This window comes from Erpetoichthys calabaricus, chromosome 2, assembly GCF_900747795.2.
Source record: "Erpetoichthys calabaricus chromosome 2, fErpCal1.3, whole genome shotgun sequence".
In the NCBI taxonomy this organism is placed as follows: domain Eukaryota; kingdom Metazoa; phylum Chordata; class Cladistia; order Polypteriformes; family Polypteridae; genus Erpetoichthys; species Erpetoichthys calabaricus.
In genome coordinates, this window is record NC_041395.2 from 9763467 (window position 1) to 9790248 (window position 26782).

At 41.6% G+C, this 26782-nt stretch overlaps 1 protein-coding gene across 1 annotated transcript; it reads left to right on the top strand.

Annotated features, from left to right (window-relative positions):
• The first annotated feature begins 677 nt into the window (after nucleotides 1–677).
• rag1 (recombination activating 1) lies at nucleotides 678–10526 on the top strand. The gene is made up of 2 exons (XM_028791849.2): nucleotides 678–2070; nucleotides 7692–10526. Exons 1-2 carry the CDS (start codon nucleotides 687–689, stop codon nucleotides 9431–9433), a joined length of 3126 nt encoding a protein of 1041 aa, XP_028647682.2. The 5' UTR covers nucleotides 678–686; the 3' UTR covers nucleotides 9434–10526.
• The last annotated feature ends 16256 nt before the right edge of the window (nucleotides 10527–26782 follow it).

Below are 26782 nucleotides of genomic sequence, written 5' to 3' on the forward strand. Positions count from 1 at the left end.
GTGATGGTCTGTGGAGGCATATCCACAGGAGGGACGCAAAGACGTCTACAGGCTAGACAATGGCACCTTGACTGCCATCAAGTATCAGGATGAAATCCTTGGACCCTTTGTCAGACCCTATGCTGGTGCAGTGGGTCCTGTGTTCCTCATGGTGCATGACAATGCCCGGACTCATATGGCAAGAGTATGAAGGAATTGATACCTAACCCTAACCCTAACCCAAACCCTAACCCCGATGTTGTCAGGCATGTATACAAGCACATAGTGGGGGGGGGCATACAAACTACTGAGTACGATTTGGAGTTTTGGCAAATTGGACTCGCCTGCCTGCCTGCCACATTATTTATTCACTTTGATTTCCGGGGGGGTCTTTGAATTCAGCCCTCTGTCGGTTGATCATTTTCATTTCCATTAAACGATGTGCCATCCTTTTGTTCCTAACACATTACCCAGGCCATATCAGTAGAGATATCCCGCAGGATTTATTTTCCCCATTGAGATCGGATGTATTTTCAAAATGTTTCTTTAATTTTTTTGAGCAGTTTATTTGAGTGGGTTTAATAAGGGTTGGATGGATAGAGTGTGGAATGATAGAAATTCCAAAGGATTGCTCTTCTGCCCAGACCTGATTGTTTTAGCCTCATATTATTCCTGCTTTTATTTCTAGGACTCCATCACTGGCTGGCATGGCAGCACAGATGGCAGACACTCCTTGGCGCCCTGTGCCTTCAGAAATCCAGCATCCATACTCCAAATTCTCGGATTGGAAGTTCAAACTGTTCCGCATCAAGTCCATTGAGAGAGCTCCACTCTGTCCAGACAAAGAAAACCAACCGCCAGACGTGACTGAGTCTGAATCTCCAAAGGACGCCGACATGCTCAACGAGAGGCCGGGCCTTGCTGGCGTCATGAAGCTCTGCTTAGGTGGAAAGTCAAAAGAATCCATCCAGAAGAATTCGTTGGACTTGAAGCTGGCGGAAATCGACACACATATGAATAACCTGAGGATGCTGTGCAGACTCTGTGGCTCCACATTGAAGAAATATCAAGCCAACTTAGAATATGAAGTTCAAGGGCTACTGGACAACATGAGCAGGGAGAAGTTGAGGAAGATGGGCTGCAGGGCCAGCAGCTGGCCAGAAGTCATCTTAAAGGTGTTCAAGGTGGACGTCACCGGTGACCTCGAGACCGTCCACCCCACCTTTTTTTGCCACAGCTGCTGGAAGATAGCCATTAGAGGAGGGGGTTTCTGCTGCTTCTCTCGCATTCGTGTACCACAGTGGAGACCCCACTCTGTTCTTTGCAAGCTTTGCTTCCCCAGAGGCTCTGTCAAGCGGAAAGGAACTCCTCAAAGCCTTCACCTAATGAAGAAAGCAAAAGTAGAGATGAAAGAACAGAAGAGAAGGCGGAACGGCCAAGATGAGGGTCAGCCAAAACATTGGTCCAAGCTGCAACGGCAGCGGAATTTATGGGTCAAGAGCATCACGCGCTGTAAAAAAACACACCTCAGCTCCAGCCTCTTGACCGCTGACTACCCTGTGGACTTTGTCCACTCCATTAGCTGCCAGATCTGTGGCCACATAGTGGCGGACCCCATCCAGAACTCATGCAAGCACTTGTTCTGCAGGTCTTGCATCCTCAAGTATACCCAAGTCATGGGCTCCCATTGTCCCGTGTGCAAAGTTGCCTGCTGCTCCTCCAATCTGGCTCCCCCGGCTAAATCTTTCCTGAATATCCTTCAGTCCTTACATATCCGCTGCCCTTCCGAAGACTGTGGAGAGCAGGTGAAGATTGAAGACTACGGACCGCACACGCTCAGTCACCGAGAGTTCAAAGCCAACGAGGCCTACTCGCCGATCAACAAAGGTGGCCGGCCCCGGCAACACCTGCTCTCCTTGACCCGTCGGGCGCAGAAGCACCGGCTCAGGATGCTCAAGCATCAGGTGAAGATGTTTGCAGAGAAAGAGGAGGGTGGAGATATAAAATCGGTGTGCCTCACATTGTTCCTTTTGGCCTTGAGAGCTGGCAACGAGCACAGAAAGGCGGATGAGCTGGAGGCCATCATGCAAGGTACTGTCATTATCAGCCTTCTAAGTAATTGGCTGTAATTTAGAAATTAGGGTTAAGCTTAGGGTTAGGATTAGGGTAAGGGATATGTGCCTCGCAGCAATGCTCTGGTACAACAGATCCCTTCCATAAATGCTTACTTTATCAAGCCAAATACCATTCTCCATCATAGTTATTAGAGGAACCTATTAACAATTTTTGCATTCCAACTCTTAATCTTAATAAATAATTTTTATATTTGGGAGCAATACTGTCAACCAGCAAGGTTTACACACTAAAACACCCCTACTGGTTATATTTTAATAATGCAGTTTTATATCCAATAAAAAATTTTTTATAACAAACATGGCTTAAGTACTAAAATAATTTATTATTTATATTAATTTTATTGAATTAATCGTAAGGTTAAGATTAGGGCCCCAAGGAGAGTTTATTTAACGTTAGGGCTTCCATCAATGATCTTAAAATAAGCGGCTGCTTCTTCTTCTTCTTCTTTCAGCTGCTCCCGTTAGGGGCCGCCACAGCGGATCATCTTCTTCCATATCTTCCTGTCCTTGTCATCTTGCTCTGTCACACCCACCACCTGCATGTCCCCTCTCTCCAAAAACCTTCTCTTAGGCCTCCATCTTTTCCTCTTACCTGGCCTCTTGCTGATACCCGTCTGTAATAAATCACTCCTGACATTCTCCTTCTCCCACTCCACCCTGCCTGAGCTCTCTTTTTTACCTCTTTTCCACAATCCCCATTACTCTGTACTGTTGATCCCAATTATTTAAACTCATCCAACTTCACCATCTCTACTCCTTGCATCCTCACCATTCTACTGACCTCCCTCTCATTCACACACATGTATTCTGTCTTGGTGGTTATATTGACCTTCATTCCTCTCCTCTCATATCTCCACCTCTCCAGTGTTTCCTCAATCTGCTCCCTACTATCGCTACAGAACACAATGTCATCAGCATACATCGTAGTCCACAGGGATTCCTGTCTAATCTCGTCTGTCAACCTGTCCATCACCATTGCAAATAAGAAAGGTCTCAGAGCCGATCCCTGATGTAATCCCATCTCCATCACTCCTACTGCAGACCTCACCACTGTCACACTTCCCTCGTACATATCCTGTACAACTCTTACGTACTTCTCTGCCACTCCCGACTTCCTTATACAATACCACAACTCCTCTCAGGCACCCTATCATATTCTTTCTCCAGGTCCACAAAGACACCATGCAACTCCTTCAGGCCTTCTCTATACTTCTCCATCAACACCCTCAGAGCAAACTTTGCATCTGTGGTGCTCTTTTTTGGCATGAAACCATAGTGCTGCTCACTAATCATCACCTCACTTCTTAACCTAGTGGCTGATTTGCGGCTGCTAATTTTACTAATTTTAAAATAAGGATTATGGTAGGGGTAGGGGAGAGAACAAATTAAGATTAGGGTTTAATTACACAGTTAGAAAATGTCATATTAATCTTCTCTAACCAAGACCCTACTTGTGTCTGTATAGCCTCTGGTGTCAGAAAAAATATATTTTCTTGTGTCCTAGTAAGGGTAATGGTAGGACTAAACATTTAATGTTTAAAATAATTTTGGTTAAACCATTGTATTTTTGTATTTACCTGTATATCCTGCAGTGGAGGTACTTGTGAAAAATCCAATTTCAAGTTTGGAAAATATCCACGAAATTTTTTAGGAAGCTCGTTCGCAATCACATCCAAACCCTCCAGAAAAACTATATCTATTGTACCAATTAATATAATTAAAGTATACGGAGTAGTATGCAGATTTGCCTTTCTAAGCCAATTAATTAGTGCTGACACACTTCAATTTTTGATCACCTCAATTTGTATCCCTATAAAATAGGAAGGCCCTATCTGCCAAAAGTTTATGTACACCAAGACGACACAAGGTTCAGAAAAAGACACCAATTTTTCGTATTGGAACAAAGATCGACTTTTGATCTTTTACGTTTAGAATGTGGGGAAGTGTCAGATTGAATGATATTAACTGAAACAGTCTCAGATATGTCATTGGTTCATTCCCATTACCAGGCTGAAGTGACACAAATCCATTTTTTTCTGATGTTTTCATGGCACATAAATCCATCCATCCATCCATCCATTTTCCAACCTGCTGAATCCGAACACAGGGTCACGGGGGTCTGCTGGAGCCAATCCCAGCCAACACAGGGCACAAGGCAGGAACCAATCCCGGGCAGGGTGCCAACCCACCGCAGGACCACATAACTCCAATCTTTTCAAATTATATTGGCCTCACTTTGATATGTGGTCCTGGATCAGATACGTATTGCGACCGCACGGCATGAATGAGAGCGGTGTAAGAGATCAGACAGACCGCAACAAAGAGTCGGGACACCACCCTAGTGACCCCAGATAGTTGGAATGCAGCAAAAACAAGGAAATGAGCAATAATCGCAAAAGCACCTTTTCAGATGCATTTTCAAAATGGCAGAACTACCAGTCAAATGTTCTTCTGGCGGGTCCAAAAGTGATGTCAGAAATGTTATAGCTGTCAGTCATTCGGTCTGCAGAGGGAGGAAAAGAAAAGGCATTAGAACACAGCATCAACCCCTGGAGCGGTAGGGAATTACAATCACCAGAGCCCTTAAGCTGTCCCTATTGCACACTCACGTAACAACGGTAAGATCGGAAATTCGCATGTTTTTTTGTTGCTTATATGCATGGGCTGAGTGCTGCCGTTATCAACCAGCACCAGCAGTGTGACAAAACAACAATGGGGGGGAGCTACTACTGTGACAACAGTCACGGTTCCACCATTGCTGGCTCCTTTCTCATACCCACACATCTCCGTGACCTTCGACAGCAGCAATATCTTAGCCGTCTGGCTTTGTTTGGACCTCTCGATCTAATCATGTACAGATGACACACACTAGCTACAAGCACGTCCACTTTGTTGGTTTTAATACCACAAGTCGTCTCATATATGAGAAGTTTTTTGTTGTTGGTTACTGTATTATCGTGTACACGTGTATCGTGTACTCATCAACTTCGTTACTGTTGCACCTTAAGATTATCACACACATATACAGATCTGTGCATACACACACAGACCATAACCACAACAGTGCTCCATGAATGACACACACACACATCTGGTTAACCTCTAGCACTTTAAACCACACAAGTGCCTTAGGAATAACACAACTTGTCACTCTCTCAGCACTTCAAGAGAGTTACTTATTATTGGCACAAACAACATACAATGTTTTAAATATATCTCAGACCTAAATATTACTTTTGGTCTCCCAGAATATATTCAAACATACAAAGGCTCAGCACTCTTGACTATAGACCATTTATCAGCCAAGAATGCCTTACTTGACGTCCTATTCCCTACTTTTGGGTGGAGCTCACACCCTCAGCCTTAATAAACCTCGCAGCACAAAGCATATGGCAAACTGCCAGCTGCACCAGGTGCTCAAAGAAATCTGCCTTATTACTTCAATCACTCTAAACATGAAGACAAAGCAAAGAAAGTTAAAAGCAGTATACTATTTATTACAGGAATAATAATATCAAATAGAACAAAGGTTAATAGAAAATAGGACTGATAGTAAAGTCTGGATATATATAGTCTTTAGAAAAAGTAAAGATGACAAGGATGAATGTCCCAGGGCGGTGTTGATCTTGCACTTGTTGTTGCTCATGAGATTATTTGCTGTTGATCAGATGAATACAGTTGCTTGCGCCCTCCTCTGACGTCACTCCGTTCTCTTCTTCTAATGTCGCTCTTCGGACGAGGCATATTTATTACAAAATTCTACTCGGGCAGGTTTCGCAGGATGTGATTGCTACATGCACCTGATTGGCTGGCTGTCAATATGATGAATGAATTCACTCGTCCGTTTTCCCAAACAATAAAACTTTTTGATGTTGCTTAGTACCTACTAGCATGTCTTCCTTTCCCAGGCTGTACACCCATTTAGCAACTTGCTGTCCCAGATGTCCATCCTTTAGTAATTGATAGCCTGAGGCATCGCCATGTCTTCCTCTTTTTGTTTGAATGGCTGTTTTAAAAGTGAGGTACAATTTGGGAAGAGGATGTGCTATGTTGTGTCCTGTATTTAAGTTCATCTAGTGTTGTCTTGAGCAAAATATAAAATATAGACCAAAATGTACAAATTTTGTTCCCCACAACAGTTGACTTCCGCAAAAACGTATCAAAGGGCGCATGAGCGTTGTTTCAGAGGACAGATGGGCTCACATTACGATTAGATACAGTAGGTCACTTGTACTTATGAACATGAACCATCAAGACAGGTAAATCCGATCTGAGCAAAAAACCGGAATTGAGCAATGAAGCGTGTAATGTGAACATCTCCAAAATGGGCCCAGTATGAGTGAGGGAGGACTTGCCTTAAACCCAGTGCTGCTGCCATAGACCTCATATATCTATTTATATAGTAAAGTTAACTGACTGACTGACTCACTCACTCATCAGCACAAACACTGTTTCCCGTTTAGTTAAAAAGCTAAAATTGGGCATGTCAAGAAGAAGAAAGGACATTTCAGCATATCAAAAATTTAGGATTAACCAACCCGCCATAGAAAAACTAAATGCCCATCCATTTTCTGACGCTTTTACAGATCCATGTCACAGAGGCAGAAGTCTGAGGAATGATACCCAGACATCATTTTTCCCTGTCACCTTGGAGCAAAAGGCTGACCACCCCACCGGCTGATTAATTCAAGGTCATGACCCCAGAGACCACACCCCTAGAAATGAGGAGCGTGACCCTCACAATAGTACACAACATGGCTTCCCTAACAGGAAAAGGCTACCAAAACTCAATCTTCAGCCTAAATCATAACAGTGATATTATAATTAATCATATTATTCCAATCCAAATGAATGAATTTGTGTTTTAAATTTGTTTTATGGAATTAAATTTCCTCCTTAAACATAGTGTAGTGACCCCAGGGTCGGGACTTGAGAGGGACATGCTCCTCAAATGGTCAAGAAGGGGGCAGGAATACTTGGAGAAGCAGTGTATGGGGGCAAAGACACAGCACTAAGAGAGCGATTTGATCGCGTCTTCTACAATTGCTGATGAGGGGCCCTAAAAATAAACCGTTGGCTGTTGCTCCACCACAGATGTTCTGGGCTGACACCTGTTCCCAGCTACTTTGTCCCTTTGTCTGTTCACACACACCACTCTGCTCTACCTCATTCCTCTAACAAGAATCAGAGGCACCCGGCATGCCACGCTATTGGGCTGAATGCCCTGTTCTCGTCTAGATTGTTCTAATGTTCTGTTCCCCCAGGCCCCATGAGCTGACCCAAGTCCAGGGTCCACATCTAAGGTTTCACACCGGCAGTTAGGCTTTATCAGTGGGGACACACAGTCAAAGTACTTTCTAAGTGCTGTGTTTGGCTCCCTACATGCTGCTCAGGGATCTGCTTTTTATAACCAGCTTCTCCAAATATTCCCGCCCCCATGAACATGTTTCTGCCATCTGAGGAGCATGTCCCTCTTTCGGGTCTCTACAATATAGATAATTAACTGATAGTTTTGTTTGTTGCTTTTGTAATATACAATTTACTAATTGCATCCAACTCTTTGTCTGCACTCCACAGGACGAGGCTCCGGCCTACACCCTGCAGTCTGCCTAGCAATTCGAGTCAACACCTTTCTCAGCTGCAGTCAGTACCACAAAATGTACCGCACAGTGAAAGCGACAAGCGGACGGCAAATCTTCCAGCCCCTGCATGCTCTCCGAAATGCAGAAAAGGCGCTTCTGCCAGGATTTCACCCATATGAGTGGCAACCATCTTTGAAAAATGTCTCAAGCAACACAGAAGTAGGCATCATTGATGGCCTATCAGGATGGAAAGCTTCAGTGGACGATGCCCAGATGGACACTATTGCTCGTAGGTTCCGTTATGATGTCGCCATGGTTGCTGCTCTCAAGGACCTAGAGGAGGATATCCTTGAAGGAATAAAGGAGCATGAGTTGGATGATTCCTCCACCGAAGTTCTTACAGTGACAGTAAAAGAGTCATGTGATGGAATGGGAGATGTAAGTGAAAAACACGGTGGTGGTCCAGCACTACCAGAAAAAGCTGTGCGCTACTCTTTCACGATTATGTCAATTGCGACACGAGATGAAGAGGGCAACAACGTTATGATCTTTCAAGAGTCCAAGCCTAATTCTGAACTGTGCTGCAAGCCACTCTGCCTGATGTTCGCTGATGAATCGGACCATGAGACATTAACAGCCATCTTAGGCCCCGTGGTGGCCGAAAGAGAAGCTATGAAGGAGAGTCGATTAATTTTAGACATTGGTGGACTTTCTCGGTGTTTTCGCTTTATTTTCCGAGGTACAGGCTACGATGAAAAACTGGTAAGAGAATTAGAGGGATTAGAAGCCTCTGGATCGACGTATGTATGCACACTTTGTGACTCTACCAGGGTTGAAGCATCCAGAAACATGATTCTCCACGCCATCACTAGAAGTCATGAAGAGAACTTGGAACGTTACGAGATCTGGAGGTCCAACCCATTCTCAGAGTCTGCTGATGACCTCCGGGACAGAGTCAAAGGCGTTTCAGCCAAACCTTTCATGGAGACCCACCCTTCCATCGATGCACTTCACTGTGACATTGGAAATGCAGCTGAGTTTTACAAGATTTTCCAGGATGAAATTGGGGAAGTCTTCCAAAATCCCAACCCTACAAAAGAGGAAAGAAAAAGATGGCAATCAGCTCTGGACAAGCAACTGAGAAAAAAGATGAACTTAAAACCAGTTATGAGAATGAACGGAAATTTTGCTCGCAAACTCATAACCAGTGAAGCAGTGGAAGCAGTTTGTGAACTCGTTCCCTCAGAGCAGCGCAAAGAAGCTCTTCGAGAACTCGTGAACCTCTACCTTCAAATGAAGCCTGTCTGGCGTTCAACTTCTCCACTTAAAGAATGTCCCGACCTGTTATGTCGATATAGTTTTAACTCACAGAGCTTTGCGGAGCTTCTCTCCACCACCTTCAGTTATCGCTATGATGGAAAGATTACCAACTATTTACATAAGACGCTGGCTCACGTACCTGAAATCATCGAAAAAGAAGGATCCATCGGCGCTTGGGCCAGTGAAGGAAACGAGTCAGGAAATAAACTCTTCCGTCGTTTCCGTAAAATGAATGCTCGACAGTCCAAGTGCTATGAGTTAGAAGACATTCTTAAACATCACTGGCTGTATACTTCAAAGTACCTCCAGAAGTTTATGGAGGCACATAAGAATTCGGTTAAAGCTATCGAAGCCACCATCACACCGATAGAGACTGAAGATGACCCTACTGATGTTATAGACTCTCTCGAGTTCTGAGGAAATTGAAGGTTAAAGCTGAAATGACGTGATCGTTTAAAAAATCATTTCCTTGTGTGCTGACTAATGTCATTGACCATGGAAATGGTAGAATGAATTAGTAGCCAGAAATGCTTTGTCTTTGCAGAGTCAGCTGAGAGAAAGTTAAGACAAGAATCTTCAGTTGGTTTAGTCGCTAGTGATCTGTTTAAGTGATAAGGTACGGGTGAAGAAAGATTACCATTGTGAGCGCAGCCGACTATGCCAATTGCATTAGGAAAATCAGAAGAATTTCCTTTTGCTCTCAGCTTGCTGACCCTGATATTCAGGAAATTGGATACATCTAGGTAGCATCTTAATTATACCATCCCATATAGATGGCATGACACCACTCAAGAACAAGAGCGAGATTCGTGAGTGGTCAACCAGTTCATGCCGAATACTGGCTGTCGCTAAATACCCTAAAACATGTAATGGAACAGGGATCGCTTGATGGTCTCCGTAATGTAGGTTCCATTTCATCACATAACTTCAAGAAAACAGCTCTAAGAAGTTTAAATGCAGCTTATAAGGCAGTCATTATCAAAAACCAAAACATCATCACAATCCTTGAAAATTCACTCCTTGTGTAAGCCTGCCATCACCAGTGTTGTCATACACCATGCAACACACCCTCTCTATAGGCTGAATGCTAAGAAGAAGGAGACATTGCATTTATGTAACTCGTTTCAAGACCCTTAAAGTGCTTTACATAGACACTGGGGGGGCCACTTCAATAATTCATTAGACACCGATGTGCAATATCCACCTGGAGGAGGCGATGGCAGCTATTTTATACCAGTACACTTACAACAATTTAGAGAAACGATGATGAACAGGAGGCCATAATGACCAGGTCATGATCTTGTATGACCACAGAGAGTCAGGACCTCAGTTTTTATGTCTCATCTGAAGGATAAGGCAGCTTATTATTAAGTGTAGGCATCAGGCGTTATTGCCAACACTGAAGACCACTGGATTGGGAGAACGTCAGTAAACTGTAAAACTATAAACAGTTTAAGAACATCAGAATGTGACCCAAGTGACAGTTATTCTAATATTACTACTACTACTAATAATATAATTACAATAATAATAATAATTCTTAATATTTATATAGGGCTTTTTTAATTAATCAAAACTTTTTACATAGAGTGTGGACAGCCACTTCAACCACCACCAATAAGCAGCATTCAGCATGCCAGTACATTCACTACTCATTAGCTGTTAGGAGGTGAAGTGGTAAGAGAGATAGCAAATCAGACACAGGGGATGATTAGGGGGCTAGAATGACTAGGCCATGGTGGGCAATTTAGCCAGGACATACACCCTATTCTTTATGAAGGATGCCCAGGGATCTATTATGACCGTAGAGAGTCAGAACCTCAATCCAAAGAACGGCACCATTCTTTAACAGTGCAGTGTCACCATCCCTGCCCTGGGGTATTGAGATCCACACACAGACCACATGGTAAGTGTTGCCTGCTGGCCTCACCAACACCACTTCCAGTAGCAACCTGTGCTTTTTGTGATTGGTCTCTCATCCGAGTGCTGGCTTGGATGAGAGAACAATCCGAACAGCCGAACATGCTTAGCTTCAGGTAGATGACTTGTTGTTGATGTCTTCAGTGTTGGTTTTAACACCTAATGCCTACACTTCATGTGGCAAATGCATAAGTACTACCACACATTTGCAAATATGCTAAAATCTATCTATCTATCTATCTATCTATCTATCTATCTATCTATCTATCTATCTATCTATCTATCTATCTATTTTATAGTGCCTTTCACATCTATCTATCTAATCTTGCCAACTACGCTAAAATCTATCTATCTATCTAATCTTGCCAACTACGCTAAAATCTATCTATCTATCTATCTATCTATCTATCTATCTATCTATCTATCTATCTATCTATCTATCTATCTATCTATCTATCTATCTATCTATCTATCTATTTTATAGTGCCTTTCACATCTATCTATCTAATCTTGCCAACTACGCTAAAATCTATCTATCTATCTAATCTTGCCAACTATGCTAAAATCTATCTATCTATCTATCTATCTATCTATCTATCTATCTATCTATCTATCTATCTATCTATCTATCTATCTATCTATCTATCTATCTATCTATCTATCTATTGTGCCTTTCACATCTATTATATAGTGCCTTTCACATCTATCTATCTATCTATCCTTGAAAGTAATTTTCATGTCAGGTTAGTGATTTGTGTAAGACATGATTAACATGCGTTTCCAAGCGTAAGCATATTTTATGCATGGGGCCCCAGGTCTCTGAACCTGTGAGCTGCGCCATTTTAAATTAACCTCCTTTTTTTTTTCACTTCTGCCCATTTCTAAGGTCCCGTATCCTATTTTTGTATTGTTATGCGACGCATTTTAACATTTTCTAGTTATCATTTCTTTTAATTAAATGTGATATTTTATGCGGCACAGTGGTTAATGATGCAGCCTCACTGCTCGAGAAGACCAAATTTAAATTGGTGTTAATAAATAATGTAATAAACATAATAAAGCATGTTATTTATATAGCACCTTTGCTATGTTCAAAGCAAATTCTGTGATGCTGCCTGCCTTCTGCCCCAAAGCTTGCAAAATGTGCTCCCCTGCCAGCGTAGAGCGGAGCGGGTGGGTGCAATAAGTGAGTGGATGAATAGCTTTGCTTTGCCTACATAGTTACTGATATTATATTATTATAGCTGCCAAACATAGTGCAGTTTTATTATTTTTTTTAAATAAATTATAAGCCTTTACTTTTAGAAGGAGTTGCCAGTTGAGCATTATAGGCATTTAGTGAGCACCGGCGTTGATTTTCTTCACATTTATTTTGAAGGACTTTCCTTCTGCTAAGGTAATAATAATTATTATCGCGTTTACCGCATCACTTTGATTGATTTAACAGATTATGCCAATGGCTGAGGGACAAGCTTTTCCGAACTTGTTAATCGCACTCTTTTGCAGTAAGCCTTGTAAACAAGTACAAGGGTGGACGCGTCTCTTTTCAAGATGAAGGATGAATAAAGGGTAATGTCTTGCCTACTGATCCGCTTGTTGGCTGTCGGATCCTACACGTGAAAAATGTATATTTTATGTTCCTCCTTCTAGAACATTGATTTGATGGCGATGGAAAGCTCTTAAGTCCAAATGGCGTTTTTTTACGACTGCTTTTTAATGTGCTGCATCATCCGTGTCTATTAAAATTAAAAAGGCAAGCACAGATGGAATCATACGAGTTCACTTCTAACAGATCACACAACACTGCGTTTATTGGGTGCTTTAACCACTAGACCATAAAGGGCTCCGCCAATTGTTTGTTTTCATTAGACATCAGCCAAAGGCGAGTAACATAAAAGCAGCTTATAACAAGGACTCGATTATGAAAATGTTGGATGAAAGGAAGAATTAATTTACTGTAAAATATCCACATTAACCATCTGACTGCTGCATATGTAAGGCAGTCCTGACAAGGTGAAATGCTCTCAGTAGGAGCTGTGATTAAAACTTAACCAAGGGTGGGGTTGGCCAATACTGCTATTGAATTGTGATTATAAAATGGATTCTTTTTTTACTGAAGTTAGAATAAACCAAGCTACCTCATAACACAGAATGCACTAGAAACGATCCGTGAGCTCATTCCTTCTGGGGAGACCTTTGAGAACCCATGATGAAGTTTACCTTCAAAGGAGGTCCATTTGGCACTCAACCTACCCAGATCAAAAACACCTAGGCCTTTTTTTTTTTAATTGATAACAGTTTGATAACTGAGCACTTTGTAAGGCCTCCCTCCAGGACCTTCCGGTATCGGTTTGATATATGGACTACCCATCATATCTGTCTGGTGGATTTTCTCTTTGCTAAACTCACTTGTGAGAGAAGGATCCATTAGTGCTTAAGTAAGGAAACAAACTCTACCGTCGTCACAGTAAAATTAATGCCCATCAGTTCACGTTTTCCATTTGAAGAAGTGGAGGATATTCTATATATTAAAACAATTCACTGATGATTTTCTGGATTGGGGGGGGGGGTCAATTTCAGGGACAATATGGATCATTTGCTGGAGTCAGAGAAGAGACAATGTCTGCTCTAAATCATTCCTGAGAACTGTTTGAGGGAGTTATTGGATATAGAAGAAAAATCTGGACCCCAAGTCCCAATCTAGTGCTGGCCCTGTTATGAACTGTGTTTTAAATTTGATGTGTCCCTTAATGTTATAATAAATAAACCTAGCTTTTACAACAAGGAAAGCTACGATGAAGTAGATCCAGCAACATTCTTTCAGCTTAAGGATGAATCACACCCTCGAGGACATCAGTGGAAATGAAGGGGAAGTGCATTGAGGACTGAAAGCAGGCAGCACTTCATAACACAGATAGTTCTGGGACTCTGGACAAACAGAAACCTTTAAGAAGGATATTGGGAGAGCTTAGCTATTAGTTAAGCAAGCATCCTTGATGGATTGAATGGTCATTTGTCAAATTTCATTTGTTCTTATGTATGTTCTAATGGAACCACTTTGTGATTTCCTTCCTTCTGAGGTACAAAACGAAGGCCTTTGAGAACTCGTGAACCTCTTCCTGCAATTAAAGTTCAGAGGGTAATTACCATCACCAGAGCCCTTAAGCTGCCTCCCCGGCGCATGCGGGTGACAATGGACAGAAGATGGTCCTGGCATGTGGCCATCATCTGGACCATCCTTTTCTATTTTTGAACTGCATTTTTTAAATCTGTTTCATCACTAAGGTTATAATGAATCAAGCCAGCTTGCTGGAGAAGACTGACGATGTCGATTCATTTGCTCGGACGTCGCCCCACAATGGTCGCACTTTATCATAATGGTACAGAGCCCCATATAGGAGGATCCGTTGTTTGCCATTTTCATTTTATTCACACGTCTCACCTCACTACCTCACGTCAGGTCATTGTAGCAAAATGTCTTGATCTGCTGTATGAATCACAGGGAAGAAGCACTCAATTATTTTATTTTGTCTTAAATAGCGAAATCGCATCAATGTGATCGTTTTTTTTTAATTGTAAATTTGTTTGAATTTAATAATATTGTCCAATGGTAGCTCGGTCATCACCTTGCTTAACTTTGGTCTGAGGTTTTTAAAAGCATTTCTATTATTGTATCATGGAAACGTTCCTTGAAACATGTTATTTAACATGTATTAGAATTATAATTGCTTCTGTCAGTATATGATTTTTTTAACAATGTTAATGAATTTTTATGTACTCTTAAATTAAATATGCATTTGTTGATGCTCTTACCAAAGAGCAATTGTACTAAACCAATTTGATCGTGCTTTTATACATTTGTGAAGTGCATTGTTCTTATTGATATTAGCATTAATAAAAGATTTTAAGTACTCCGTGTTTTCATTTTGTGCTCCTTACACCTGTCCATTCAGGTCATTCACTTTCCAAACTCGCTCAATCTCTTTTTCAACGGCTACAGTGGCCAAACGTTTTGAGAATAATTTTCACAAAGTTTTGCTGCTTCAGTGTTTTTAGATCTTTTTGTCAGATGTTTCTATGGGATACTGAAGTAGAATTACAAGCAGCTCAGAAGTTTCAAAGGCTTTTACTGACAATGACATGAGGTTTATGCACAGAGTCAATATTTGCAGTGTTGGCCCTTCTTTCTTTTTCAAGACCTCTGCAATTCTCCCTGGAAGGCTGGCAATCAACTTCTGGGCCAAAACCTGACTGATGGCAGCCCATTTTTGTATAATGAATGCTTGGAGTTTGTCAGAATTGGTGGGTTTTTGGTTTGTCCACCTGCCTCTTGAGAATTGACCATAAGTTCTCAATGGGATTGAAGGTCTTGGGAGTTTCCTGGCAATGGAGCCAAAATTTTAATGTTTTGTCCCGAGCCTCTTACGGTAATATGAAAAAGTTTGTGAACCTCTCTCAGCCTGCATAATAATTGGCTCTCCTTTCAACTACAAAGATAACAGTGGTATGTCTTTCATTTCCTAAGAACATCTGAGTACTGTGGTGTTTTCTGAACAAAGATTTTTAGTGACACAGTATTTAGTTGTAAGAAATGAAATCAAATGTGAAAAACTGGTTGTGCACAAATGTGGGTCCCCTTGTCATTGTGCTGATTTGAATGCCTCTCACTGCTCAATGCTGATTACTTGGTGTGATAAGCTCATTACGCCTTGAACTTCATAGACTGGTGTGTCCAATCATGAGATATAAAGGGATTTAAGGTGGTCAAATACAAGTTGGGCTTCCTTCCCTTTGACTCTCCTCTGAAGAGTGACAGCACGGGATCCTCAAAGCAACTCTCCAAACATCTGAACACAAAGATTGTTCAGTCTCCTGGTTTAGGGGAAGGCTACAAAAAGCCATCTCAGAAGTTTCAACTGTAAGGAATGGAATCAGGAAATGGAAGGCCACAGGCACAGTTGCTGTTAAACCCAGCAGGTCTGGCAGGCCAAGAAAAATACAGGAGTGGCATATGACCAGGATTGTGAGAATGGTGACAGACAACCCACAGATCACCTCCAAAGACCTGCAAGAACATCTTGCTGCAGATGGTGTATCTGTACATCGTTCTACAATTCAGCACAATTTGCACAAAGAACATCTGTATGGCAGGGTGATGAGAAAGAAGCCCTTTCTGCACTCACGCCACAAAATGTCACTTGTTGTATGCCAATGCTCATTTAGACAAGCCAGATTCATTTTGGAACAAAGTGCTTTGGACTGATGAGACAAAAATGGAGTTATTTGGTCAGAACAAAAAAGCGCTTTGCATGGCGGAAGAAGAACACCGCATTCCAAGAAAAACACCTGCTACCTACTGTCAAATTTGGTGGAGGTTCCATCATGCTGTGTGGCTAGTTCAAGGGACTGGGGCCCTTGTTAAAGTTGAGGGTCGGATGAATTCAACCCAATACCAACAAATTCTTCAGGATAATGTTCAAGCATCAGTCACAAAGTTGAAATTATGCAGGGGTTGCATATTCCAACAAGACAATGACCCAAAACACTGTTGGGAATCTACAAAAGCATTCATGCAGAGGGAGAAGTACAATGTTCTGGAATGGCCGTCACAGTCCCCTGACTTGAATATTATCGAAAATCTATGGGATGATTTGAAGCAGGCTGTCCATGCTCGGCAGCCATCAAATTAAATTGAAATGAACTGGAGAGATTTTGTATGAAGAATGGTCAACAATACCTCCATCCAGAATCCAGACACTCATCAAAGGCTTTAGGAGGACAGCGTCTAGAGGACAAAAGGAGGCTCAACTAAGTATTAATGTCATATCTCTGTTGGGGGGCTCACATTTATGCACCTGTCTAATTTTGTTATGATGCATATTGCATATTTTCTGTTAATCCAATAAACTTAATGTCACTGCTGAAATCCTACTGTCTCCATAAGGCATGTCTTATATTTAAAGGAAGTTGCTACTTTGAAAGCTCAGCCAATGAGAAACAAAAATCCAAAGAATTAAGAGGGGTTCCCAAACTTTTCATATGACTGTAGTTCTCACTTTTGCCTTATGGCCCTGTGCTCCATCACACTGGAGAAGGCATTGTTGGTCACCAATGATGCACCAAACACAATGAAATGAAGCTGACACAATACAACGCATTCACAATGGTGGAAGTGTGTGACTGCATGGAGGAGAAGTGGTGATAAATTGAAACATTTGGGTTCAACAGTCCAAAGCGACGGAAAGCACGTTGGAGAAGAGTGACAGGAGTGATTTATGATAGAAGAATATCTGCAAGAGTGAAAGAGAAGGTCTATAAAATGATAGCAAGACCAGCTATGTTGTATGGTTTGGAGATGGTGGTACTGATGCAAAGACAGGAGGCAGAGCTGGAAGTGGTGGACCTGAAGATGTTTGGTGTAAAGAGGGTAGACAGGATTAGGAATGAGGATATTAGTGGGACAACACAGGTACGACAGTTTGGTGAAAAGTGAGAGAGGCTCGATTGAGATGCAGTGGAGAGACGAGGGGTACATCAGGAAAAGAATGTTGAGGATGGAACCGCTAGGCAAGAGGAGAAGAGGAAGGCCAAAGAGGAGGCTTATGGATGTGGTGAGGGATGGCATGAGAGCAGTTGGTGTGGCAAAAAAATATGTAAAAGACAGGAAGAGATGATGATCCTCTGTGGCGACCCCTAACTAGGAGCAATTGAAAGTAAAAGAAGAAGAAGATAAAGTTTATTAACTCTTTCAGGGCTGATGTCAACATTTGTCCAAATTCAGGGGTAGAGGACAATAATCAGCTGTAAACTGCAACGAAACTCGCCCCTTACATCGGATCGGTCCCCGACTGATGGTGGTGCTGAACACTTTTGTGTAGCTGATGTGCCTACGGCAGCGTTTGCCTGGGAGGACCACCACTTATGATGACAAGAGGTACAATCCAGATTGCGTCACACTGCCTGCTGTGCGAAGACAGCCAGGCAGGTGGCCCACCGTGCATTCCTGCTGACCATTGAGGCGCTACTGCCACCAGAGATGCCAAACATGCGGCAACAGCAGCCACATCACGTAGCAACAGATATTTTATGTTGATTTATGTGGGAAACAATTGCTTTGTGTGCTTTTCAGAAATCTTAGTTCTTTGGAAAAAATATTCAGCCCTCAAAGAGTTAATCCCAAGGGGAAATTAAAAAATAATGCCAATTTGGTTTAATTGGACCAGAGGATCTTGTTTCTCACACTTTGAGAGTCCTTTAGGTTCCTCTTTGCAAATTCCAAGTGGGCTTCCATGTGTCTGTGACTGAGGAGAAGCTTCTGTTTGGCTACTCACTCATAAAGCCCATGTTTGGTGAAGGGTTGCAGTGACGGTTATCCTTCTGGAAGTTCTCCTGATCTGCACACAGCTTCTCTGTAACGAGCACCGTGTCCTCGGTCACCTCTTTTTCCAAAGCCCTTCTACCATGATTGCTCAGTTTTGGTTAGGCAGCCAACTGTAGGAAGATTTGCGGCTGTTCTAAATGTTTTCCATTTAAGAATTATGGAGGTCACTGTGCTCTTGGGAACCTTCAGAAGCCTTCCTCAGATCTGTGCCTTTACACAATCCTTGCTTCTGAGCTCTGCAGGAAAATCTTTCAATCTCATGGCTTGGTTTTTGCTCAACTGTGGACCTTCTGTAGACAGGTGGTTGCCTTTTCTAAGCACTCTAATTAAATAGTCTATAGGTGGACTCCAAAAACGTCAGTGATCATCAATAGAATCAGATGCACCTGAGCCAAATGTCATGTGTCATAGCAAAAAGTCCTTGTGCACAGTTTCGCTGGCTAGCCAGTTCTAAAAAGAGTCCTGGTTGTTCCAATTTTCCTCCATTTAGGAATCATGGAAGCCACTGTGCTCTTCAATGCTGCAGATTTTTGTTTTTTGTAGCCTTCACCAGATCTGCACCTCGACACAATCCAGTCTCTAAGCACCGTGGACTGTTCCTTCAACCTCATGACTTGGTTTTTACTCACCTGTGGACCAGCTGTAGACAGGTGTGTGCTTTTCCTAAACAATCTAATTAAATAGTCCATAGGTGAACACTAAACACATCAATGAAGATCAATAGAACTGAATGCATCTGAGACAAATTCCATGTGTCATAGCAAAGCATCTAAATCTTCTTCTTTCGGCTGCCCCCGTTAGGGCTCGCCACAGCAGATCATCTTCTTCCATATCTTTCTGTCCTCTGTATCTTGTTCTGTCACACCCATCAACTGCATGTCCCTTCTCATCACTTCCATAAACCTTCTCTTAGGCCTTCTTCTCCTCTTGCCTGGCAGCTCTATCCTTATCACCCTTCTCCCAATATACTCAGCATCTCTCCTCTGCACATGTCCAAACCAGCAAAGCATCTAAATACTTGTGTCAATACGATATTCCAGTTTTTGCTCAGTTTGGCTGGGTGGCCAGCTCTAAAAAGAGTTGTGGTTGCTCCAGACTTCATCCATTTAAGAATCATGGAGGCCACTGTGCTCTTCTGAACCTTCAATGCTGCAGATTTTTCATTTTATTGTAGCCTTCCCCAGATCTCCCTTGACACAATCCGGTCCCTAAGCACCGCTGACTGTCCCTTCAACTTCACGACTTGGTTGTTGCTCATCTGCGGACCACCTGTAGACAGATGTGTGGCTTACACATCTGTAAGATTGGACTAAATAGTCCAGTCAAGTGACTTGACCACAGGTGGACTCCAAACATCTCAATGGGGTGCTCCTCAGGCAAAGGCTCTGAATGCTTGTGTCAATGTGACATTTTACGTTTGATTTATTTTTATTAAATTTGCACAAATTCTGTTTTTGTTTTGTCATTCCGAGTGTTGTCTGATAAGGGGAAAAAATATTTTAAATGATTTTGGCAAAAGGTTGCAACATACCAAAATGTGAAAAAGTGAATACTTTATAAATGGACTGTAAGCCACAACTTGACCAGAGGTTCATGTTCAGTTTTTAAAACCAGCTAGCCAAGAGGTCGAATCCCCACAGCAGCTAGTGACTTGAACCTCGATGAAGATAAGGGTACATTGTGCCTTCCTAGGCATTGCTGGTTTCAAGTGGTCAAAACTAGACATCCAAAGGAGAAGACCCCCTTTCAGAGCCACACAGTCAGTGTCAGAAACTGAAATCAATCAAGGAGATTGGAATCAAATAGGAAATCGACTAGCTTTCCATTGTGGACATTGGAATGGGAGGGGTGGGATTGGAATCAACATGAATCTCCAGAACTGGGGTAGGGGTTGCTAGGGCATGGGACCCCTAGGCCAGTGAATACTCTGCCTATTCCTAGAGTCGGCCCTGGAGATATGCAGAAATGGGGTCTCTATAATGGTGATGAAGGAGCTGAGCCGGAAGGCCAAGCTCTTGATTTACCAGTTGATCTATGTCCCTACCCTTACCTGCGGTCACAAACTTTGGGTAAAGACAGAAAAGACGAGGTTGTGGGTACAAGCAACCAAAATAAACTTTCTCTGTTGGGCGACTGGGCTCTCAACTTAGATTTAGGGTAAGAAGCGAAGACATCCGGTTTGAGAGAGGCTCAGAGTAGAGCCATTCCACGTCTTAGTAGAACATCTCCCAACCATTTTCTCCTCCATGATTCCGCTTTCTTTCTCTTTATTTTACTTTCAAATGAGAGCACAAACAATTTATACTTCTTTTCCCCATTCAATTTTTGTAAAGTGGCATGAAAAGAATCGGTCACGTCTCATTCAATTTCCCTGCAAATTCAATTTGTTTAAATGATTTCCCTCATCAACACTTCCATGCAGAAAAATGTGAGTGAAGGAAAGGAAGATGTAAGAATTAAAATAGAAAATAAACTTATTAAGAATAACATGAAAGATGTCTGGAATGGACTGGCTATCATTACCGGACTCAAGGCATCCAGGGCTCAAGTGCTACAAGAGGATATGGACAAAGCCAATGCCCTGAACTGATTTTTTTTAATAGATTTTCCATCCTACTGCCACTTTCTTCCAATGGCTAGTCGCACCACACCATCCCTATGATATCAAAACCAAGTCAACTGGAATGGCCAGCGATGAGTCCACCTCTGACCATCAGTATGGACTTCCAAGCAAGGAGACAACTGAAGAAGCTACACACAGGAAAAACTGCAGGACCAGATGGAGGCCTGTGCTGACCAGCTTTGTGGTGTCCTCTGTCACCTGCTCAGTCTGTCCCTAAGGCCCCGGGAAGTGCCACTGCATTGTTCCTATTTAAAAGAAAGCGGGCACCTCTTAATACCTAATGACGACAGACCAGTGGCACGTATGTCTCACATCATGAAGACCTTTGAGAGGCTGGTCCTGGGCTATAGGAGTCCTCTTGTGGTAGACCTCCTGGACCCAATGCAGTTTGAAGTGGATGATGCAATTATCCATTTGCTGCATAAGGCTTATTCTCACCTGGACAAAGATGGCAGCATTGGGAGGATGATGTGTTTTGATTTCTCCGGGGCCTTTTATACCATCCAGCCATCCCTGTTAAGGGGTCAACTCAGAGATATGCAGGCGGATGAACCTGTGGGGTCCTGATGATGGACTATATGACAGGCAGACCACCTTATCTGTGAGACTTAAGGACTGTGTGAGCAACACTGGAGCACCAGGCCTGTCGCTTTACTCTTCACACTGTACACCTCAGACTAGAAATATAACAGCAGGTCAGGTCACTTGTGGAAATTCTCAGGTGATTCTGCACATATAGGGTAAGGGGTATGAGACAAAGGAGAGGAGTCAGGGGGGAGAGGTTTGTTTCTTTGGTGCAAAGAGAATTGTCTGCAAATGAACATCAGCAAAATCAAAGAAACTATTTATTGACTTTTGCCACACAAAAGAGCACCCATTGTCCAGTCAGTATTTAGGGAGTGGATGTAGAGGTGGTCCACTCCTACAGTTACTTAGGGGTCTACACCAATGACAACTTGGAATGGGATTAGAACACAGAGGAACTAGAGAAGAAAGGGCAGAGCAGGCTCTTTTTCATTAGGAGACTGAGCTCCTTTAATGTGGGCAGTGACATCCTTCATATCTTCTACAACTCTATGATGGTCAACATGGTGTGCTGGGCTGGTAACATCACTTCCACTTCAGGAGAGGACCGCCAAATCAACAAGATAATTAAAAAGGACCCTAACACTGAGGACTTTCAGCCAACGAATAATAATTATTAAGCAGAAGTGTGTCAGGAAACACAGACATTTATACCAACAGCAATATGCTTGTATAGCATTATATAGTGCCTTATCTATCTATCTATCTATCTATCTATCTATCTATCTATCTATCTATCTATCTATCTATCTATCTATCTATCTATCTATCTATCTATCTATCTATCTATCTATCCATTGTATAGTGCCTTTCACATCTATCTATCTATCTATCTATCTATCTATCTATCTATCTATCTATCTATCTATCTATCTATCTATCTATCTATCTATCTATCTATCTATCTATCTATCTATCTATCTATCTATCTATCTATCAGGGTATTTATAACTTAATCCAGCTAAAGTTCCCTTATGACTCTTTGCACATGTATTTGTATTTTCACAGTTTGATTACAATTTAAAAACATGATTTACTCTGGATTATGATTTTAGAAGGTATTTGTTAATGTACAACTCTTACATCAATAGGTACGTTGAAACAATCAAGTTTAAGTATCAAAGTAAAAATTCTCTTACGGTTATCCATTCATTTGTTAATTATGGTGGATTTAAATCCAGACCCACTCATCGATGTATGTCTAATGATATCTTTTATCCAAAAATAAAATGATTGTTTGTTTTACAGCAGGATTTTGAAATGGTGTTATACAGAATGTGATTTTTGACAGTATCATTGTGTGCATTAAAACATTCCTAAAATTTGTCTTTAAATTTAGTCTTAATTCTGACTCGCTTAACTAATGTAGCGTTTATGGGAAATACAGAGATGCCATATTTCAAAATGAATCTTTCATAGTAACTCTGAGGTCGATTTCTATAAACCATTTCTCCTTAGCTGACTCAGTTTAAAGCCTTAGCAAGCAATAATAACCTTTAAGAGTTGTATAGAACAGTCTTTTCATAGATCTTATTTGAATTACAGCTGCTTGATTTGATGGTCTCAAAATTCATATTGTTTGCTCATCTAAAGTTATTTAAGTGTCTGGTTCCATTTATAGTTGATGCAAATTCTTTAGAATGTTGTACATATATTTTTTTCTCCTTTGCAAAACATCACTGAGATACAGTATAATCACAACTGAAATGTGTAATGAATATTTAAAAAAAAAAAAGTTAAAGGTCCAAGTAAAGATGCCAGCCACTAGTTGCATTGTAAATGTGACTTTGTTTTATGTTTTGATTGTAGTTGTCTTTTATTTTACTAATGTGTTTGTATTTTTCGTGTCTTTATAAAGAAATGTAAATGCAGTGTGATTAAAAAAATATCTATCTATCTATCTATCTATCTATCTATCTATCTATCTATCTATCTATCTATCTATCTATCTATCTATCTATCTATCTATCTATCTATCTATCTATCTATCTATCTATCTATCTATTATATAGTGCCTTTACTATCTATCTATCTATCTATCTATCTATCTATCTATCTATCTATCTATCTATCTATCTATCTATCTATCTATCTATCTATCTATTATATAGTGCCTTTATTATCTATCTATCTATCTATCTATCTATCTATCTATCTATCTATCTATCTATCTATCTATCTATCTATCTATCTATTATATAGTGCCTTTACTATCTATCTATCTATCTATCTATCTATCTATCTATCTATCTATCTATCTATCTATCTATCTATCTATCTATCTATCTATCTATTATATAGTGCCTTTACTATCTATCTATCTATCTATCTATCTATCTATCTATCTATCTATCTATCTATCTATCTATCTATCTATCTATCTATCTATCTATTGTGCCTTTCACGTTGTAGAAAAGGCGCTATATAGGTGCCTGACCCGGCACAGAAGGATACAGAGGCACATATAAAGTACAAGGCCTTTTATTTTTCTTCACTTGTGGGTGCATGTCTTCCCCGTGACCCACAGGCAATACACAGTCCCAAAAGCACTCTTTTCCACACAACAATCTTTTCTTTCTCCTCTCCCACCACTCCTCCGCAAGCGTAGTCCTCCTCCTCCCGACCCTGGCTCCCTGAGTGGTGGTGGCTGGCCCTTTTTATAACCCACCCGGAAGCATTCCAGGTGCTTGACCACCTGGTTCTAATTGCACTTCTGTGTGGGGCTGAAGATTCGACCAGCCGGGCTGCAGACTCCATGCAGCTCCCCCTAGCAGACATCCGAGCCCCCAACCAGGCTGTGGAGGACTCCATCTCCCATGGAGCCATGCGCTAGGCTGGGGGATCACCGTCCGCCAGGGAGACTGCCACCAAGCGTCCCGGGGGAGGTATTGAGCTGCCCATGGTGGCTCCCCCGGAACAGATGCAGCAGGGGCGTCCCTGCCGGGCATGGGACCCGGCTGTCCTTCACAACGTCTATCTATCTACTTGTAATTTAATTGGGTCTTTCTAGCCATTGTATTCCATGCTGGCCCTTTATGAATGTCAGTGGTCTCAGTTGTGTCACTTGTTATGTCATCTACAGTTTTGTTTGTTTTAATTACTACTTGCTGATCAGTGCTAATCATTTCATGAAATATGAAGATAGAACTGACATTAATAATAATAATCATAATAATAATTCTTTACATTTAATATATTTTAAACGGCATAGTGTGTGAGACTTTTTGGAATGGGACCCTTTGAATTTTTCAAAGCCGAGTAAAGCACAGATGACCAATTAAAGAACGATAAAACTGCTTAAAGCTGCTGCTTAATAATAAAAATAAAATTTTGCCCCTGAACTTCTCATGAAATAATCAACTGAATAAGACCCCTGAAAACAGGCTGACCTTCACTGTGTGTGTTTTTGTTATCTCCTTTATTTATCTTTTTTAGTTTTTATTTTTTTTTCCAGGGCTCACATGCAGCTGGTGTTTCTTAACATGTGTTATTAAAAATACTCAAATTTTGCTGATAAATTGCGGCACCTGCGCTTGTTTTTTTCAAACCGTCACTTTTGACTGGAACGACAGAAGCACTAAGAAAACAAGCTGTGACTGTAAAGCTACAGGACAAAATAAAATAGTATAAATTTAAAAACAAACAGAAACGTCAAGTGTTTCAGATAGGAAAAGTCTGTTTTTCATACGTTTTCTGTCCATAAAAGTCAAAAAGGACAGAAGAGAGTATTCAGAGTTGTGCTGAGCCGACAGTGGCCAGTGTGAGTCTGTCCATTACTGTGGTCCTTTGAAGTATTTAGAATTTTCTCAGTTTCTGTGTAAAAATGACCTAAAATGTGATCAGCAGTTAAAAACCTCAACATCTCATACTGCGATTTCGAAATGAAGACGTCAGTGAGACCCTCAGTTAGAGAGTGTCTGAACCCAATAGAACTTTCTGTATTTCTGTATAAATACAGTCATATGAAAAAGTTTGTGATCCCCTCTCAGCCTGCTTAATAATTGACTCTCCTTTCAACAAAAAAGATAACAGTGGTCTGTCTTTCATTTCCTAGGAACGTCTGAGTACTTCTGTGTTTTCCGAACAAAGATTTTTAGTGACGCAGTATTTAGTTGTATGACATTAAATCAAATATGAAAAACTGGCTGTGCACAAATGTGGGTCCCCTTGTCATTGTGCTGATTTGAATGGCTGTCACTGCTCAATGCTGATTACTTCATCCATTCATTATCCAACCTGCTATATCCTAACTACAGGGTCACGGGGGTCTGCTGGAGCCAATCCCAGCCAACACAGGGCGCAAGGCAGGAAACAAAGCCTGGGCAGGGTGCCAGCCCACCGCAGGGCAATGCTGATTACTTGTAACACCAAATTGGTGTGATGAGCTCGTTAAGCCTTGAACTTCACAGACAGGTGTGTCCAATCATGAGATATAAAGGGATTTAAGGTGGTCAATTACAAGTTGTGCTTCCTTCCCTTTGACTCTCCTCTGAAGAGTGACAGCAAGGGATCCTCAAAGCAACTCTCCAAAGATCTGAAAACAAAGATTGTTGAGTCTCCTGGTTTAGGGGAAGGCTACAAAAAGCCATCTCAGAGGTTTCAACTGTCAGTTTCAACTGTGAGGAATGGAATCAGGAAATGGAAGGCCACAGTCACAGTTGCTGTTAAACCCAGCGGGTCTGTCAGACCAAGTAAAATACAGGAGCGGCATATGAGCAGGATTGTGAGAATGGTGACAGACAACCCACAGATCACCTCCAAAGACCTGCAAGAACATCTTGCTGCAGATGGTGTATCTGTACATCGTTCTACAATTCAGTGCAATTTGCACAAAGAACATCTGTATGGCAGGGTGATGAGAAAGAAGCCCTTTCTGCACTCACGCCACAAACAGAGTCGCTTGTTGTATGCCAATGCTCATTTAGACAAGCCAGATTCATTTGGGAACAAAGTGCTTTGCACTGATGAGACAAAAATTTAGTTATTTGGTCAGAACAAAAAGCACTTTGCATGGCAGAAGAAGGACACCGCATTCCAAGAAAAACACCTGCTACCTACTGTCACATTTGGTGGAGGTTCCATCATGCTGTGGGACTGTGTGGCTAGTTCAGGGACTGGGGCCCTTGTTAAAGTTGAGGGTCGGATGAATTCAACTCGATATCAACAAATTCTTCAGGATAATGTTCAAGCATCAGTCACAGAGTTGAAGTTACGCAGGGGTTGGATATTCCAACAAGACAATGACCCAAAACACTGT